The sequence below is a fragment of the Hirundo rustica genome, chromosome 2 (assembly GCF_015227805.2).
Source record: "Hirundo rustica isolate bHirRus1 chromosome 2, bHirRus1.pri.v3, whole genome shotgun sequence".
Taxonomy (NCBI): Eukaryota; Metazoa; Chordata; class Aves; order Passeriformes; family Hirundinidae; genus Hirundo; species Hirundo rustica.
The window spans coordinates 48,875,508-48,893,463 of record NC_053451.1 but is presented as its reverse complement, the minus strand read 5'-3'; the positions used below and the strand labels follow the sequence as shown (position 1 = coordinate 48,893,463).

Below are 17,956 nucleotides of genomic sequence, written 5' to 3'. Positions count from 1 at the left end.
GAGATGATCCAGCTTTGCCAAGGTGGCGAAGAAGGCTGGTGGCATCCTGGCCTGTATCAGCAATAGTGTGGCCAGCAGGAGCAGGGCAGGGATTGTCCCCCCGTACTGGGCACTGCTGAGGCCACACCCCAAGCTGTGTCCAGTTCTGGGCCCCTCACTGCAAGAAAGACATTGAGGTGCTGGAGCGTGTCCAGAGAAGGGCAACAGAGCTGGGAAAGTCCGGAGTGCAAGTCTGATGAGGAGAAGCTGAGGCTGTTTAGCCTGGAGAAAAGGAGACTCAGGGGGGACCTAATTGCTCTCCAAAACTACTTGAAAAGAGAGTGTAGCCAGGTGGGAGCAGGCCTTTTCTCCTAGGTAGTAAGACAGGATAAGAGGAAATGGTTTCAAGTTGTGCCGTGGGCGGTTAGATTGGGTGTTAGGAAAAATTTCCTCTCTGAAAGGATGGTTAGGAATTGGAAGAGACTGCCCAGGAAGTGGTGGAGTCACCTTCCCCAGAAGTGTTCAAAAAATGTAGATGTGGCATTTGGGTTGTGGTTTAATGGTGAAGATGGCAGTGCTCAAAGCCATTAGACTTTGGGATATTTACCCTAGAAGACTGAAACCTCCATGATACAGTGGCCAGCCTCTGATCAGATCACTACCTGTACTTGCTATATGCCAACCTGGTATATTTCCAGTTGACAGAAAACTACTACAGTAATTTGTATTCTCTTCATGGCAAATTAAGAGCTGCATTTAAAAACTACTCAATATAAAACACCCAATAACATTTCAAATTCCAAGCAGTTTCTTTGGTCGTGGGGTTTTCATTCAACCTCAGCTGAATTCTCACTTGCATAGGATTGGAGGCAGTAAAACATTTATGGAAACAAACAAATCTGCTCTGCATCATCTTTAGTTTTCTGTTTCAGAAAAAAAGGCAGCCAGGAACATGCAGCATCATCAGATTTATTTCCATACCTACTTTAATCTCAAGGGCTATTTGTTTGGTCTTGGAGCTTCTATATATGCCTGTATCCACAGTGAATCCCACACAGCTGCAGACCAAACACTCCCTACTTCAGTTTGTGGAGGGGGTGCCAGTGGTGACCAGAGGTCCTTGCTTCTGTCTAGGTATATCTGCACAAGAGGTGTGCCCCCACACCCTCCCTCCTCTTCCATGAACCTCATTATAAACCTCTCCAGCAGGACCTCCTCATCCTCTAGTTGCCATGTGCATTCTGCACCACTAGCCCTGGGCTCGCTGCTTTACTCACCCCTGGGTCTGTGCGGTGTTCCAAGCCAGCGGTGAAAAAGCTTCCATGTCACAGCTGCAGGTCAATGCAATCCACTCACAGGTAAATCAAACTCTCATTTTGGTCAGCTTTTTTTTTGTTTAATTAGGGAATTCACAAATGGGCAAACATTTTACAAGTAGTACATCATCCCCTAACATTCAGAATCCATTCATTTTGTTTTCTATTGTAACACTACCACACTATTTAAAACAAAGGAGAAGCTCAAGTTCTTCACAATAACTTAAATTTCAGAAATGAAAACGTTCACTGCCGGAAGTGCCAATTTGATAACCATATACCCAATTGCAGCAGAAATAAGTTGACACGGCAAGTTCAGGGCCACTGATAGTTTTTCAAACACTTTTTAAACCTAGTCCAAACAATTCAAAACCATTAGAATCTGTAGCCATGCTTTGTAATAGCATTATGTTCAACTGCATCTACTGGAAAAGTAAGACCGAGTATTTAATGTTTTGAACTTGGGATCTAAAACAATGAAAAAATGCAGAACACCTCTAAAAATGTCTGATATAAAGATCTGCTGATAAAATCCTTCTTATTTCCAAGAACAAAAAAAACCTTACAGCTAATCTAACTTGGCATATAATACCCTCAGCTTTGTGTCTATGCATTTTAAAAAGACTCCAATTTAGCAAAATGAAAGCTATACAAATCCAGAAAGGTGTGAATCCCTCTGCTTACTCACTGCCACATTTTTCCATTACTTTCTTCTTACTGACCTTGCCTCTCCTTGGCATCTCACATATGGTCAGGGGTGCACTGCCTGAGTCATGAAAAACTCCAAGTGACAACAGTAATAGGCATTAACTTACAGTTAAATTGTTTCTAAGAAACCTTTCTTTTATTAAATGTTTTTGCAGCTATGAAAAACTAACGCATACATCTGATATTCATTCTTAGTGATGCAAACGCTGGACCGAATCTCACTAATTCTACTTAAAAAAATAACCTGGCTCAGAAGATATTCCACCACGTTATATTTGCAGTTGCCCAGGATAAAAACTCAGTAGGTGCTATAACTTTAAACAGGAAAATTTCTGCCATGTATCCATCTTTTCTTGTGTCCAAGGGGTGTGTATACATCAGCATGAGCTTGTAGAACAGTAATTTGGTAAGGAGCTGAATGCCAGCCTCAAGTTTATGTTACAAATGATCTTCATATCAGAGGATGCAAAATTCCCTAATTACAGAAGGTAATTTTTAATTATTTTTTTTAAAAAAAAGTTGGACAAAATAACTTCAGGAGTTGAGTGGTTCTGTAAAATCACTACTACATAATTAATATTTCTTACATCATCAAGACTACAGAACTTAATTATTTTTCAAACTCACTAAAGTATGGAAGTTTTTTGTATTAAAAGCAGCAAAAATTAAGACTCATAGGAGCTTTTAATTAAAAATCATCATCATATCTGACAGCCAAAAAAAAAGCTTTTCAGAAAAATAAAATTCATTGAACCCTGATTTGCTTGTTACAATAAAATATTAAGAAAAAAAATACCTCACATGTAAATTGTTAAAGTACAGCCAGTGTGCAATTAAACTAGTTATAAAATATAATTTAGTAGTGCTTTGTTTCAAAATATACATAATACTGAAAAAACCCCCAAGAAACTGAGCATTTACCAAGTTTCAAACAGAGTTTCATCAAAATGAGGTAAGTCTATGTCATCTGCCATTGAGCTTGGCGCTGAAATCGAGAACAGGTCTTCGAGGATATCATTTCTCGTAGGACTTTCAAAAGCAATTTTTTTCACACACTGTTTGTTTATTGCATCAAGCTCTGAATTAGTGTCCTTCACAGGACTGTAGTAATTGTGGTCCTCAGTTGTCACCGCTGCCTGTGGCGCACTGCTGTTCTCCTGGGTCACGGTCGTTGCCACGCTGCTGTGCACCATTTCCATGTACATACACTCGTCCTGGCTCTTCAGAGCCTCCAAGGGAGCGACCGTCGGAGCGGGGGACAGCAATTCCGCCAATATTTCATCAGTACTATCACGGCCAGTGCACCCTGGCACAGCGTTTGCATTAAATGCAGATTCATTACCTGTGACATCAATCTGATACTGCAGCTCCCTTAAAAAGCTCTGCAATAATTCACTGTCATTTTGAGATTCAGTCTGCGATGGGATGCTTATGTCTCCACTCACAGGTTTTTCCTGTTTCATCTGTTCCACTAATCTATCCAGTGAAGCCAACTTCTTCTTTTTAGCATTAAGTTTTTTTAACAATTTCAGGCGAAGTTTTTTTGTTTTGTCACTGTCTGACTCTTCTGTCTTACCGGAGTTATAGCCAGGTGAAGAGAACTGAGTCACTTTACCTGAGGAACCCAATGTACTTTCTGACTTAGTCCAAGTTGGACCTAAAATAGTGGTATGATTTGCTGTTGGAAGACAAGTACTTTGAGAAAATCCTTTGAAATTTGATAAAGGAGGAGTATTATTACTCTGAGGAGCCTGTAACTTTGGGGTCTCAGTTATTTTCTTTGTACCCGTGCTTTGAAATCCACCGAAATTACTTGCACCCTTAATTGGCAGCCGAACTTCACTTATTTTTTGCGCTGAGGGAGTTTGGCAGCTTCTCTCGTTCTTGAGAGCTGAGGCACTTGAAGGCATAAAAGAAGTATTCTTGCTTAATAATTTCTTTACCCAGGTTCCTACAAATCCTCCTTTTCGGTCTTTGTGTGAGGGCGGAACTGAATTACCGGCATCAGAAGAACTGCCAGCTTTAGAATTAACTACAGTTTTGCTTGCATCTTTCATGTTAGGTGATTTTTGTGTAGTATTTTCTACTGCTAAAAAATTATTGTTTAGCAGTAGTTCTGAATTTAATCCATGTTTTCTGTTAGCTAAATTATTTCCCCCATTTAACTGAGAAGGCCATGAGTCAGATGAATCAGGGTCGTGTTTTTTGGGCACAGGAGGAGTAATATTTAATAGGTTCAACTCTTCTAGAGGTAAGCAAATACTGGAATCTTCATGTAACATGGATTTATTGTTCATAGCTAGACTAGTTCCAGCAAACTCTCCTGTATAGGGAGTGCTAAGTGAAAAAGCTGGTTCCTGCTGTTGTGGTGTGCCCCATCCATCAAGAAGGTTATCTCCCATCATCCATCCGTTAGGCAGCAATTTATCTTCTGAGTCAACTGGAACTTCTTCAAGCATCAGTGTTACAAGATCACCGTCTGCCAGATTTTCTAAACCATGATGAACAATACCTTGGTTCTCAGCTACTTGCTGCTGTTTCTTCTCTGGAGTCCTCACAGAGTCTTCTTTGTGGTGTTCTGCAGGTGTTTTGCTGACAGTGTTATCAAAACCACAATGCAACACTGTGGAATTTGAATTTACATTATTAAGAGGAAAATCTTCACTATTTTTACTTTGGAACTGTGAATTCAGTTCTTCTGGCACATGGGATGCTTTCTTTTCCCAGATAACAATATGAATCTCTGAAGGAGGGACTTCAAATCTTTCATGTCTCTTGCAATATGGACCCTTTAAATCATCACACTCAAGCCAAGTTCCTGAAAAATAGCAACCAGTGCAGAGACTCAGAGACTTTTAAAATTGAAGTCACTATCCTCACACTTGTCAAGCATTTTTATTAACCCATTCCCCTGACAAGCAGAAAATAGAGTTGTTTTTTTTCTCCAGAGGAAACTAGGAGACTTCCACTGTAAAAAGATCAAATACAAGAAGAACTTGCAGCAATATTACTACAGGTCAGAGTAGGTCAACCTTAAAACAAAGCTAGGTAAGGGTGCTTTTTGGCTGAAACATCTTGTCTGAAAATACCCTCACAAGTCTGATGTAAGAACCACCTCTCAAATTAAGTTTCTCTGTAGACCTTTTCATTGCCTGGGTAGGTAGGAGCCACAGAGGCCAAGAAGAAACTGCTCATTTGAATACTCTTGTCTCATCACCTGCAAACTGTTCATAGATCATGAAAGAATATTTTACAGCTTCAAGAATTTTAAAACAGATATATACGACATATAGGAGGTTCTTAACTAGGTATTTCCCAGCTGTTCCCTCTTCCCATTTCTTTTTTATCTCTGGCAGTATGACTTAGACAATTTTCATGTTGTCACAATCCTTATTAAGACTGCACCCCATGCTCTCTACAGAGGCATGATTATCAAAATATCACCTTTTCACCTTCTCTGATTATGGATATTCCACCAGAGGCACAACCATCTTACCGTTAGTAATGCTTCTAGCATGGATTTGTGCCTCCCACCCCTGACGTGCCATAAAGTTCAGATATATAAAGTAACTTCATTAATTGCTCATAGTACCATAGGTTATCTTGCTTCCAGCCAAGAATGGATGAATCACTGGTTTAAAAATAAACAGTACTATTTGTTCCACAGTCATGGTCGGACTGCATTTTTTAACTTTTACGAAGTTATGAAGGGAAACAAACTCTATAGCCAAATTACTTTTTCCAGTAAATGCACTGTAAGACAGCACAGTGCAGTTAAACCAACTGAAAACTTTCACTCTGAGAACCAAATCCCCCGGTTATTCGCAACATTTTAATATGAAGGTTAGAATGCAGACAAAAGAAATCTTTGTTATTATATATCAACGGTCGAGACTACTGCAGTAACCCATAAAACGTTTGATGTAGACTCATGAAATACTATGGTAGATAAGAACCATAAACTCTACCTTATCTTTTTCTTTTATGAGGAAAGACTGAGGGAGCTGGGCCTGTTCAGCCTTGAGAAAAGACAGCTGAGAGGGGACCTCATCAGCGTCTCTAAGTATCCAGAGGGAGGTGTCAGAGGACACATCCAGGCTCTGCTCAGCAGTGCCAAGCAGTAGGACAGAAGGCCATGGGCAGAAACTGATGCACAGGAAGTTCAGACGAACATGAGGAAGAACTTCTTTACTGTGCAGTGACTGCACACTGGAGCAGAATGCCCAGAGAAGTTGTGGAGTGTCCCTCACAGGAAATATTCAAACCATCTCAATGCCATCCTGTGCCATGTGCTGTGGGATGACCCTGCTTGAGCAGGGAAGTTGGATGACCCCATCTGGTCCCTTCCAACCTGAATTCTATGATTCTTACCATCAGGATTCAAAGACCAGCTGATGAAATGCTTCTTATCTGTTTGGTACTGAACAACAGATGTTATTTGGTAGGTGTCTTCCTCAAATTGAAATGAATATTTCTCCAGGTTGTTATGTGGCAAGCCTTCCACAAAATTTAACATTAATATTGAGGGTAGTCTGACAAAGAAACGATAAAGAACCAGTTTATTACAATAAAACAGTGGCAAAAGTCCCTAATGAAAGAGTAAGACATCTCTAAGAGCATGTGGTTCTGCCCTTACTGTTGTACTTCCTCACAGACTCTTCAGATTGCACAGTAAGTGCAAAGGGAAAAGAATATTCCAACTAATTATAGATTAGGGGAAAAAATCCAACACCAAACAAGGGATTTGGGGAGTGGGGAAATGTTGAAGAAAAACACCCCTGTGCCATAAACACAGTAGCAAGGGACGTTGTTCCCAAGTCAAGTAAGTAAACAAATGATCAAATAAATGATATCCACAGCAGAGGCTGTGAAAAGGCTGACACTAGATACCAGTTGTCTGTATTTACTACTTGATAGTTAAGTATTTATGACCTAGCTCAAACACATGTGCTGATCAGCATGTTAAACACGGCTCTGTGTCATGTTTAGTAAATAGCACTATTTGCCATTTCAGCTTTTAAGAATGATCTAAAATCTCTAAAAGTGAGTACTGATCAGAGTTTAAGGTTTAAAATCTCAGCAAACCCACAGTAACAGTTTGGTTTCAAAAGTCATAGTTCAGTAAATGAATGCTCAGAACTTTATGTGTGTTACTTTTAAGTTCACATATTCAAACTTACTTTTCCAAGATCATCTGTCGTCTTTGAGATGTATTACCACAGTTATTACATGGTCCAATATGAGCAGCATTAAGTGGATGCCAATCAGGGATTACACTTGTAAATGTTGTTATTGTTTTCTTCAATCTGGACACACACACACATTAAAAGAGTAAGCTGAGTTGGTGATCAGAAAACAATAAATATATATACTTTACCAGGAAACAAGTTATAAAAACATTGTGGCAAACCCAAATTCTATTCATGTTCATGCCATTTGTGTGGAACTCACTGTGACAGCATCACATCCAAGTCAGCCCTGAATTCAGTTCTGCTAAATATCATCGGTCACAATTTGCTTTCAGCAGTCCTGTGGCCTTCAGTTTCGCATTATTTGCTTTTTCTCCCTTTTAATGTTTTCTGTTCCCTTTCCTACATAAGACAGAGCTTATACCAGAATCTGCATAATTTACTAGCTAATACAGAATCTCAAGAAGAGAAGAAAGCAGCAACAAATTGCCTGAGAAACTGTGTTATACAAGGTCTTGTATTTAAAAACCAGTACATTTATAGCAGAGATTACACAGAGGTTACATTGTTGTACAAAAATACAATGTATGGGATATTACTGAAGTAACACAGTTTATTCATTCATTAGCCACAGAAAGGATTTCCTCTATATTCAACCAAAACTACAGTTTTCAACTTATAAAAAAGCACAGAATGTAACAAAGGCTCTGGAAGACATCCTATTAACCAGGGCTGCATACTAACTTTCCAGAATAACAGAATTAATCTCATTTCACTTGGGGATCTAGAATTTTATTATATAAACCTAAGATAGTGGAGAGAAATAGATGTTTTTCAAATAAAATGAGCTGTCTTCTGAAGGTGTCTCTCTTTTCCTGCTGACTCTAAAAGGAGCCTAAATTACAAACTTGTACCTGCGGCTACACAGAACTAAATCAATTCTCAAGAAATTATTCCCCTGTAATAATATTTTAAAACAGATAAACTATGTTAGGGAATCTCTGATTCTTTGTAACTCGAGTGAATGTTCCAGGTATTTCTCAATAGCAGAAGTGTACTAGGCATACATTCTTTAGAACCACAACAATTTTTATACTCCCAGCAAAATATCAGAGTGAGCACGTCCAGAGGGTCATGTGGTTACCTGTTGTTTCTTTCTTACTAATTGATAATATGGTTGCTTAAGACATGGAATGGCAGTAAACTATTTGCAAATGAAAAAGCAGATCATGTAAAACTTCAACAAGCTTAAACCTGGAAATCTGAAGAAAAACAATTATTACATACAGACTTTAAAAGGTAGGTAGAGTAGAACAGCTATATAAAAATCTTACCGGTCCTGATATTTGTGGCCACAATGTACACATTCAGACTTCCAGGAAAATGAATGCAAGAATAGATTCGCAGCTTGTTGATCCACTTGTAAGAGTAGCTGAAGTGCAAACACTGGATTCTCCACATTACCTTCAAAGATGGGACAGAAAAAAATGGTCACTAAATACCTGAAATCACCTTTCAGTACCTCAAAAAGGAAGAAGATAAGCTTATTACTATGATTTAAATTTCAGTTATCTCAAGGCTCTATTTGTAATTCTCAAAGCAAAGGGATTGATCCATGTTATTAGGTTGTTATCAGTGACAATTTCAAGACTACAGCATAATTGCAAAAGTTATCTGCTCTCTGAAAAGTGAAAATGGGCCAGCTGATCATACTGTAAAGTATGTGGAAGTCACCAATAGAAACAAATGTATTTCCAAACTTTCTTGTATGCATACATACACACATACATACTTTTATGTATGACATAAAAGGCTTTACATCTAGGGTTTCCTGAATGTAATTACTGAGATGCTGCTCTAATTACTTACCCAATTCACACCTCAGCCGAGGCTGAAGTTCTGTAAACATTACGTTTCTGATTTCATTGAGCTGAGATTCTGCTTTTGGAAGAACATCTAAAGAAAAAAAAATATGCCTTCATGTAGTCATGTGTAACAGGCTCCACACCTTTTCACACACATATGTACCCTAGCACGCACTTACTCTCGGCAAACCAATGCCTTTTGACCCATGCTTGCCTAAGACTTGTTGGTAGAACAGCCAATTCTTGGTATTAATCGATTTGAAAATTAGAGAAGAATTTACACAAGTTACTTGCAGTTTACTGCAGTCTGCTGACTAAAAACTACTTGCTCTGGCTTAAATTATGACTAAGACACACTAAATTATGACTAAGACAGACTAAGAGTCTATGCCAACAGCTTTGTAGTAATGATTTTTAAGGATAGTGTGACCACACATTACAAATCCTGAAAATTCAGAGATTTAAAGAAAACTTTAAATTTTAAGCATTAAGATGAAAAGCACAAAAATTTGCTTACTTGCTTTCTAAGGTGATACAATTTAAATAATAAAACATTTAAATGTACTGTTTCAGATTAAATACCAATTTCCTAAGTGAGCCTTTAAAATAGTAAAAATAATTTTAAATTTAAAAATAACTTTACGTGTCTTAGTATTTTAATTTTACATGTTGTTTAAGCACAAGTACATTCTTTAAGCATGAAAAGGTTTAAGTTCTTTCAAAGTAACACTGTATTCCAACACTTAACATTCCCATTTAACGGTTACTGCACACCAGAGCTCTTTTGCAAACACAGCCCAACAAAGAAAAACATCTCAGACAGGTTCTAGGATGGCAGAAGGCTTCCCAGTAACAGCTGAACACCTAAACTCAAGCAGCCTGACTTCCTAGCAAGCACAGTACATGATCTTGTTCAGAATATTTTGGGGGTTTCTCCCCGCTTTGTAACATGGATTAAACCATTTTGGATACACATTATTTTTCCCAGGAAAGACAGGACCTTATCCAAGTTACCTAGGGCTGTTCCGTGACTGTGGTTTATATATTCAAGTACACATAGTCCAACAGAATGTCCACTGAAATTCTGGCTAACCAGAGAACTTTATTCCTTCTGTAACAAATCATATCTTACAAGTTTAGACTTATGACACCAATGGTCCAGTTGAAGAGAAATAAAAACCCAATGATGCTAGTTTAGGAGTCTTAAACAGAATCCACAGAAGAGAAAATGACCAGAGGCCACACCAGCAGAGTACAGTGACACATTCTACTCAGTTACAGTCCTCCAACGTGTTAAGCTGACCTGTTAACCCTCTGTTGGGTTTACTGAGTACTCACTAACCCTTTCCAGACCATATGATCCAGGTTAATGTGTTAGACTACTACTGAGTGAAGCAGGTTAGGAAACACCATCATTTACAGCAGCTTGCAGACCTCTGGGAAAGCATTCCTTCAATGAGCACAGCTGGAGCTAGAAAAGAACTTACGTTCCCAGCTTTACTGTTTTCAATGTGACAAGGCAACTGCCCCTTTACACAAGGATATAAACCACAACAGAAATTGTTCTGAAGATCAAGATTAGAACAGTATCTTAACATGTTAACCAACAGAGGGGAAGAAAACAAAGTAAGGGTGAATTACATAAATAATTCATACTATCTTTATGTTAGATATGACAAAAAAAATTAAGAGATGCTTGGTGTTTGATACCTTCAAGGAGTGCGTGTTTGCCCCAAGAAAAACAATTTCAGACATTACCAGGATTTTGCTAGATAAAGCACACTATTCTGCAAATTCATGGTAGTAGCTGTATTTTTTGTGATCTTGAAATAGAACAGGAGGCATGTATAAGTGCACTGTACTAAATTCCATGTATTTGCAGCAAGTCAGTCTGACTGAGGAAACAGCAGCTAAATTTACTCACCTTTTACTTTACCCCTTTTACAGGAACTCAGAAGAACAGATGCTTGATTATACTTTGTAACGAGTTCCTGGAGTAAACATTTTCCATCATTATATTCTTCTGCTAGAGCAGATTTTAATGTTTCTAAGTGTACCAGTGCTGACAAAATACAGTCTAACCAAGAGAGGTTATGTACGTTTCTCCACTGAAGACACAAATCTCTCTTATTATTGGAACCTTTATTCTCTTTAAGTGAAACTTCAGATGCTGTTGATAAAAGCTCAGAATTTGGCAAAAGTAGTGTCGTGAGACTAGAAGTCTTTGGTGGACTTTCTTGGTAGTTGCTGGTCGTGGGAGTTGTTTCAAAATCCACCTTCTCCATGCAGGACCCCACATGGTTGCCAGGGTTTTGCTGGTCATTTTGTAACACATCATGCAGGCTTGCCTTGGGAATACACGAACTATTCTGGTAGCCTTTCACAATGGAGTCTGCATTAATGGTGTGCTCAACATTGAGCACATTGCTAGTTCTTGCTTTTTTTGGATCCGATTCAACAGCAGAAAAGTCACTGGTATCACCCAATTTCCTTTTCTTGGGAGTAGATGGAACCTGATGATTTTCTGAACCAGTTGAAGTAATTATGCTGTTTAGTGGTTTATAACCAAGTGGGTAGATACACTAAAGGAAAGAGAGAAGGTTACAGTGAAACTACAAAGCAATTTCAGGTGAACGAGAGCTAAAGAAAGTACAAAATGTACTTTTAAAATGGAGTTGAATCACAGAATCATAAAATAGCTTGGTTTGGAAAGGACCTTACAGACAATCCAGTTCCAAACCCCCTGCCATGGGCAGGGACATCTTCTACTGGACCAAGTTGCTTAGACCCCCATCCAACCCAGCCACAGGGACTTCTGTAAAGTGATATTTTAATTAAATCAATACATATATTCAACACAGGTATGGCAGGAAGGGTGTGTTACCCCACCACTATCTTAGAAGCAGCTGTGAAATAAATATATCACTAGTGACACTTTAATACTACTTTTCCAGTAAATTCTTCCAACCTCTGCAAACAACCTAATTTTGCTAAGGAGAGTCCTCTTGTCTTATTCTGCTAAATCCATCCCAGGGTACAGATTTGACATTATTATCTCATGCCTGAGAGACTACTGGTGCCCTAACTGGCAGGGTATCTTTCAAGCTAGCTCAATGACCAGGTGGCAACCAGAATATAGACAAATCCCTACTACCAATCTCCAGAACTATACTGTAATTAGTTAAAAGCAGGAAAGAATAGGAAAATCAACTCTTGAGACCCATATCTAGTCTAGTTTCTACTAATTTAAGGGCACCAGTCTGTTTGGGATTGCTATACCCTCCTCACATACATGGAGCAGTGAAGGGGGAGGCAGCAAAATCACAACTCAAATATTAAGCAGCACAGAAATCCAGCTAAGGTTAAAATTAAGAAGTGGGGGGGAAAGAAAGAAAAACATCATCATTACAATTATAAATCTATTTGCATTACCCAGACTTAAGGGAAAATGAGAGTCTCTAGTTACATGGATCATCAAATATTCACCTCCTACTCTGACTAGTACAAAATTTTTTTTAGTACCACTTATGATCCCTTGTTGCATGAGAAGAACACTCCTTTATTTCATTTTAATTTGTGCTTTTAAATCCTTTAGAGTAGCTACTTTAGTGCTTAAACACTGCATACACACAGGTTAGCTCTGTCTTTCCCTATTTGCAAGCAAATATCCTGCAGTGTACATATGCAGAGGGGTCCTTTTTCAACATTGTGCTGACCACCAACAAAATCATGGACTTAAGAGAGGTGTGTAACTGTTGAAGGTAAAGGCCTCTGCAGGGCCAAATAAACTCCTTATTAGTGTAATACCTGAGGATTTTCACAAAGAAAAATGGACTCCTGAAAATTAAGGCGGTAAGTGCGTAAACCTTGGATCTGACCCTTCTCTTTGCAGACTGGACAATACTCATGTGCAGTTGTTTCCGCGGGATTACAGTTCTAAAATAAAAACAAAACAAGAAAGATAAAGCAGCATAAATTTATGTATTTCATACATTATCCCAAGGTAAAACATACTTATCAAGATACAAAATCATTGTTCAACTCCTAGATATAAAACAATACAATATAAAAAAGCAAAATACATTGGTTTCTTTTTTATTATTTTTAACATATTTGTATGGTAGCATAATTTAAATAAATTTATATTTTTATTTAAATATTCAAATAAGGTGTCTTTAACAACACAATTATGCACATTTCAGTTCTTTGAAAGACAAATCAATTTCCATAGGAATGCAAACAGTTGCAAAAATAGTGCCAGTAAAAAAACATAGGCACATATTTGCTTAGAATAATCTTTCGCCATTGTTATAGATTTCCGTGGAAAATAATTTTGATTTTTTTTTTTTTTTTTTGTAAAATTAAGACCAATTAAAAATCTCTCAAAACAGAGAAAAATATGAACTTTGCACATATGTAAAACAAGTTTCAACTGACTTTTCCCAAATACCCCACCCTGTGGAGTGTCGATTTCCCTATACCAGTCCCTTCTCCAACCACTTGCAAACCATTTGTAGTCTTCTGGGTATCCATCATTCTGAGCCACTGGCTAATTTATGTCACTTGTAACAATGTCATGACCACTAAGGATTTTTCAAAGACTCCTGAAAAATAAGAAGTGAATAAAACAATTAAAGAAAAATTAGACTGAAGTTTGGGGGAAAAAAAAGTACCAACAACAATGCAGCTTGCATAATTTGTGGAAATTAATTCAGAAGAGTATTTTCTAAACTGAAAATACTGGTTTTTGTTGTAGTGCAGACTGTGAACTCAAAACTTTAAATTAAGAACCACAGGGACCCAATCCCGCTCCTGTTGACTTGAATCTAACTAGAATAAGTGTCTATTTCTTCAAGATGCATGAGGAAGTTGTTGATTTACAAAGTCATCAATGCAGTATCTTTCCTTCAGCCACAACTGCTACCTTTGCATTACTTCACTGAAAAACATTCTCTCCCACACCATGATGTCCTTTCAACCCTTTAATACAGTACAGCAATAACTCCTTACCAAAAAAAAAAATAAAAAATCTCCAGGCATTCTTGAGACCAGCGTAAATACTAGTTCAACCTAAACCTACTTATAATATTTGGCAAGGAGAGAACCTACAGAACTGCATGGAACGCTAAAAACCAACAGAGCATGAATTAAAAAAGCACAACAGAAAAACACAACCACCACACAACCACAGATTTCAATTCAGACCCCCAGGGCAACTTAAGAGTGGGTCAAAATGAGGTGATATCCTGTTGATATTTTCAGTGTGTCCAGCAGCACTTTTCAGAATTATCAGGCTGCAGCATGTAGGGACAGTATTCCCTGACTGATGAAACTAATGGTTGTAATAGAAGGCAAGAACATAAAAATATCAATCCATGTGCCTTAGAGTGCGTTTAGCTCTCAAAGCAGTGTTGTAGGCTGTGCAAGAAATAGCACAATCCAGAGCTCATGCAAGGTGAAAATTAATGAACTAGCTCAAGGTATACAAGCTTGTTGGAGTATAAAGGAAAGACAAGCACCCCGACTTTTCACACAGCAGCAACAGCACTATCACGCTGCAACTCAACTCTGTTTTTGCGTATCTAGTCTAGCCAGGAAGTTGACTTGTTTTATACAAGTTGTACAGATAACATTTATCATAGGATATATCATACTAATACATAACTATTTTTCAAGGGCCTTCTAGTCAATTCCTTGGCAGGAAGCAAAATTCCTGAGAAATTTCTCACCACAAAAATTCAACACACACTCAAAAGGTTAGTAACATTAAGAACCTGCAGGTTATTCCATTTTAAGCATGCCCCTTGGTTTTATAAAACGTAATTATTTCTTTGCAAGGCCCTGTTTACCCTAACAGCTCTCTCAAAAGGAAAGCAAGTTTGGTTTTTTTCTGGTTGTGCATAGTTTCTGTTACTTCTGTTCTTTTTAAAGCTTAAATACTGAGATGTATGAGATGTCCTGAGATGTATGAGATGTCCTGAGATGTACAATACCTCCTCCAGCTATAATCACCCAAGCAATAGTACCACAATATTGAAATAAAGACTTTTACTTCTCTTACAAATATTGTACATTTTAAAAAAATTAATTATCCTTTTAGTTCAAAGACAAACACAGCAAGCAAATAAAATGGGTCTGCCAGTACTAGATATGCAGAGTGGTACCAAGAGGCCTGCCTGTACTCTTCAAAGTTTCTAACATTATAGGAAGGTATTGGTGATCTTTGCACAATGTAGAAACATTGGGCATCAGACCAACAGCGCCAAGAAAAACAGCCAAGTAAAAGTGCTGCATCAAGTACTGCAACAACTGAACTACTGCATTGTGGCCACCTGCAATAACTGCATTACAAATGGGAAAGTACACAGGAACGCACGCTCAACCTTATTACTAGGTCATGTTCTAAACAATTAATGCTACTTTCCTTCTTTAAGTCTGAATATTGAAAAATGTAATGCAAAATATGCTATGGATGTGACTTGATTATCCATTATGCTGTGGCTATACTTTCTTGAGTAGAGTGGATCTAACAGCTCGCTCCTGCAGAATAGGGGCATCGCTCTTCTCTTTTATTTCCCTTCCCCCCCACTTTCCCTGAAAGCTCAGTCCTTATCAGACTTTTTATGAGCTAAATGAACTCACAAAACAGCAGAAAACTTAGTAAAGCACAAGTTTTTCTGCTATTCCAGGGAATTAAATTTGCCTTAATTTAATTGACCTTAATTTCACTCCAATGACCTAGGCAGGGCAGAAGATAGAAAACAGGGAGAAGATGACGGATTAGAATCATACGGGCTTGAAATAGAACTGTTAAATGCCTAAGGAACTGGCTGCATGGCCACATCCAAACAGCTTCAGCTCAGCTTATCAAGCACAAACCAGTGGCGCCCCTCAAGGGCCCAAACTGGGGCCAATACTGTTTATTATCTTCAGCAAAGAGACACAGACTGTGGGATCCAGATTCTGCCCCTCCAGTCTGCTCTGGTGACATCCCAGCTGAACTGCTGGGAACTGAGTAATGATGTGGACTTGCTGGAGCGAGTCCAGAGTGCCTCTCCTACGAAGAAAGACTGTGAGAGCTGGGATTGTTCAGCCTGGAGAAGAGCAGGCTCTGGGGAGAAGGGCTCTCTCTTACTGCAGCCTTTCAGTACTTAAAAAAGGCTTATGAGGAAGAGATAGAGACTGGGATCTGTAGTGACAGTACCATGTGCAGTGGTTTTAAAATTAAAGAGGGCAGATTTAGATTGGATTAAAGGAAGAATTTCTCTACAATCAGGATGGTGAGACACTGGGAGAGGTTGCTCAAGGAAGCTCTGGATGTCTCATCATTGGAAATGCTCAAGGTCATGTGGGATAAGAGCTTAGAAGAACCTGGTCAAGTGGAAGGTGTCCCTGCCCACAGCAGGGGGGTTGGAACTAAATGATCTCTAAAGGCCCCTTCCAGCCCAAACGATCACATCAAACACTTCTATGGAAAAAGTGACCTGGGCCTTTTTGATAACTGTACCTTGTGAAACAGTACCTTATGAATTAGAATCTGTTACAAACTGCAAAAAGCAGGCAACAACAGTGATTACACTACAGTGAAGAGAGTATCTCCTTGTTTTAAGGCTAAAAGGACATTTAAAAATAACGTTTTTGTAAATCACCTTACAAGTCTTGTTTCCTCCATCAAGAGCATATTGAAAACATTAAAAGAAGCAAATATGAAGAAAAAAAGTGTTGTTAGTTAGCTTTCCATTCTTTACACAATAAGAAATCAGAGTATTATGGTTTTTCTTAATGCGAGGTTGTAACTCCAAATAACTAAATCTCGGCCCACCACTCAAAAATTGACAGTTTTGGCTACAAAATACATTTTGTTACATGCTGCAGTAACACTGTTTCCGTGAGAAAGCAGCTCTCTCTCCAGCACAGTCTGTAAGTACTGGGCAGAGCTGCAAGGTTCCGTGGTGTGGGAGCAAGCATGAATTCCTTTCCTGAAAATAGCCCAACATAGACTAAGCAAATAGAGATAAAGCTGATGACACTGCAAAATGAACCAACGTGCAACATCACTACTCTGCGGTTCTAAGAGTTTTTTTCTACCGGCAGACTTCTCTGAGATCTCCACACATTAAATGTTTTTATCGGTGTATGACAAGGGATGGGGACTATGTTTTGCTGGCGCATCATTCAGTCCTTCTGAAGCAAAAATGCGAGTGTAGGAAAAACACACCCTAAACTAGTGCAGTTTATTATAGCCGTAGCTAAGAGGCAACATTTCGGGAAGGCAGGCGATCTGTGTCCCAAGGCAGTGGAAATGAGAGGCACGGGGGGGTGTGGATGTCACCTAACCAGCCGTCAGGGCAGGGCCGGCCCAGCGAGCGGCTGCTGCCCTCCCACACCGAAACGTGCTCGGCTTTTTCAGATAAACCTATGGGTAAACTGCCTCCTGCGCTCCTATTCCACATCCAGAGTGGTCCGCACGCTACGGAAAGACTGCAGAAGAAAAAAGGCGTTCACAGAGTTAATCGCCGACTACTAGAAAACCGCTCCAGGGGCGGACGAGTGCGGACACACACGCGGTACTCCCGGGGCGCATCTCTGACGAGCGAGGCGCGGAAGGCCCGCACCCTCCCCCGCGCTGCTACTGACATGAAATACTCAGTCGGCATTTCGGGACCCGCGAGACACACCCCGCCCCCCGCGCTCTCCGCCCTGGCCACGCCGAAGAGACCGGGACGGGCCCGGCCCGCCGCTCCCGGCGCCAGCCGATCCCCGGCCCGCTGCGCTCGGCGGCCCCGCTCTCACCTGCGGCCGCCGCCGCTCCCGGCTCCCGCCGCTGCCCCGGGCCCGCCGCGCGTAGCCGCCGCCGCCCCCCGCTCGGGCCGCTGCCGCTGCGCAGCTTCCGGCGCGC

At 39.6% G+C, this 17,956-nt stretch overlaps 1 protein-coding gene across 3 annotated transcripts; it reads right to left on the bottom strand.

Moving 5' to 3' along the window:
- Positions 1-1,353: 1,353 nt before the first annotated feature.
- USPL1 (ubiquitin specific peptidase like 1) lies at positions 1,354-17,878 on the bottom strand. Of its 3 annotated transcripts, XM_040055079.2 has the most exons (9): positions 17,851-17,878; positions 13,566-13,661; positions 12,865-12,993; positions 10,982-11,639; positions 9,062-9,148; positions 8,527-8,656; positions 7,184-7,309; positions 6,375-6,535; positions 1,354-4,821 (listed from the first exon to the last, which is right to left on the bottom strand). In XM_040055079.2, exons 2-9 carry the CDS (start codon positions 13,566-13,568, stop codon positions 2,921-2,923), a joined length of 3,195 nt encoding a protein of 1,064 aa, XP_039911013.1. In that variant the 5' UTR covers positions 13,569-13,661; positions 17,851-17,878; the 3' UTR covers positions 1,354-2,920. The 3 variants fall into 3 exon arrangements, with proteins under 3 accessions (XP_039911013.1, XP_039911014.1, XP_039911012.1); XM_040055080.1 differs by lacking the exon at positions 17,851-17,878 and having other exon boundaries at positions 13,495-17,725; XM_040055078.1 differs by lacking the exon at positions 17,851-17,878 and having other exon boundaries at positions 13,566-17,725.
- Positions 17,879-17,956: the final 78 nt, after the last annotated feature.

Coding starts and splice junctions, on each gene's coding strand:
- USPL1 (XM_040055080.1), bottom strand. CDS start 13,593: ATGATGGATACCCAGAAGACTACAAATGGTTTGCAAGTGGTTGGAGAA. Junction 12,994..13,494: donor GGGTGGGGTATTTGGGAAAA/GTCAGTTGAAAC, acceptor TTTTTATTTTAG/AACTGTAATCCCGCGGAAAC. Junction 4,822..6,374: donor CTGGTCTTTGAATCCTGATG/GTAAGAATCATA, acceptor GCTATTTTTCAG/GAACTTGGCTTGAGTGTGAT.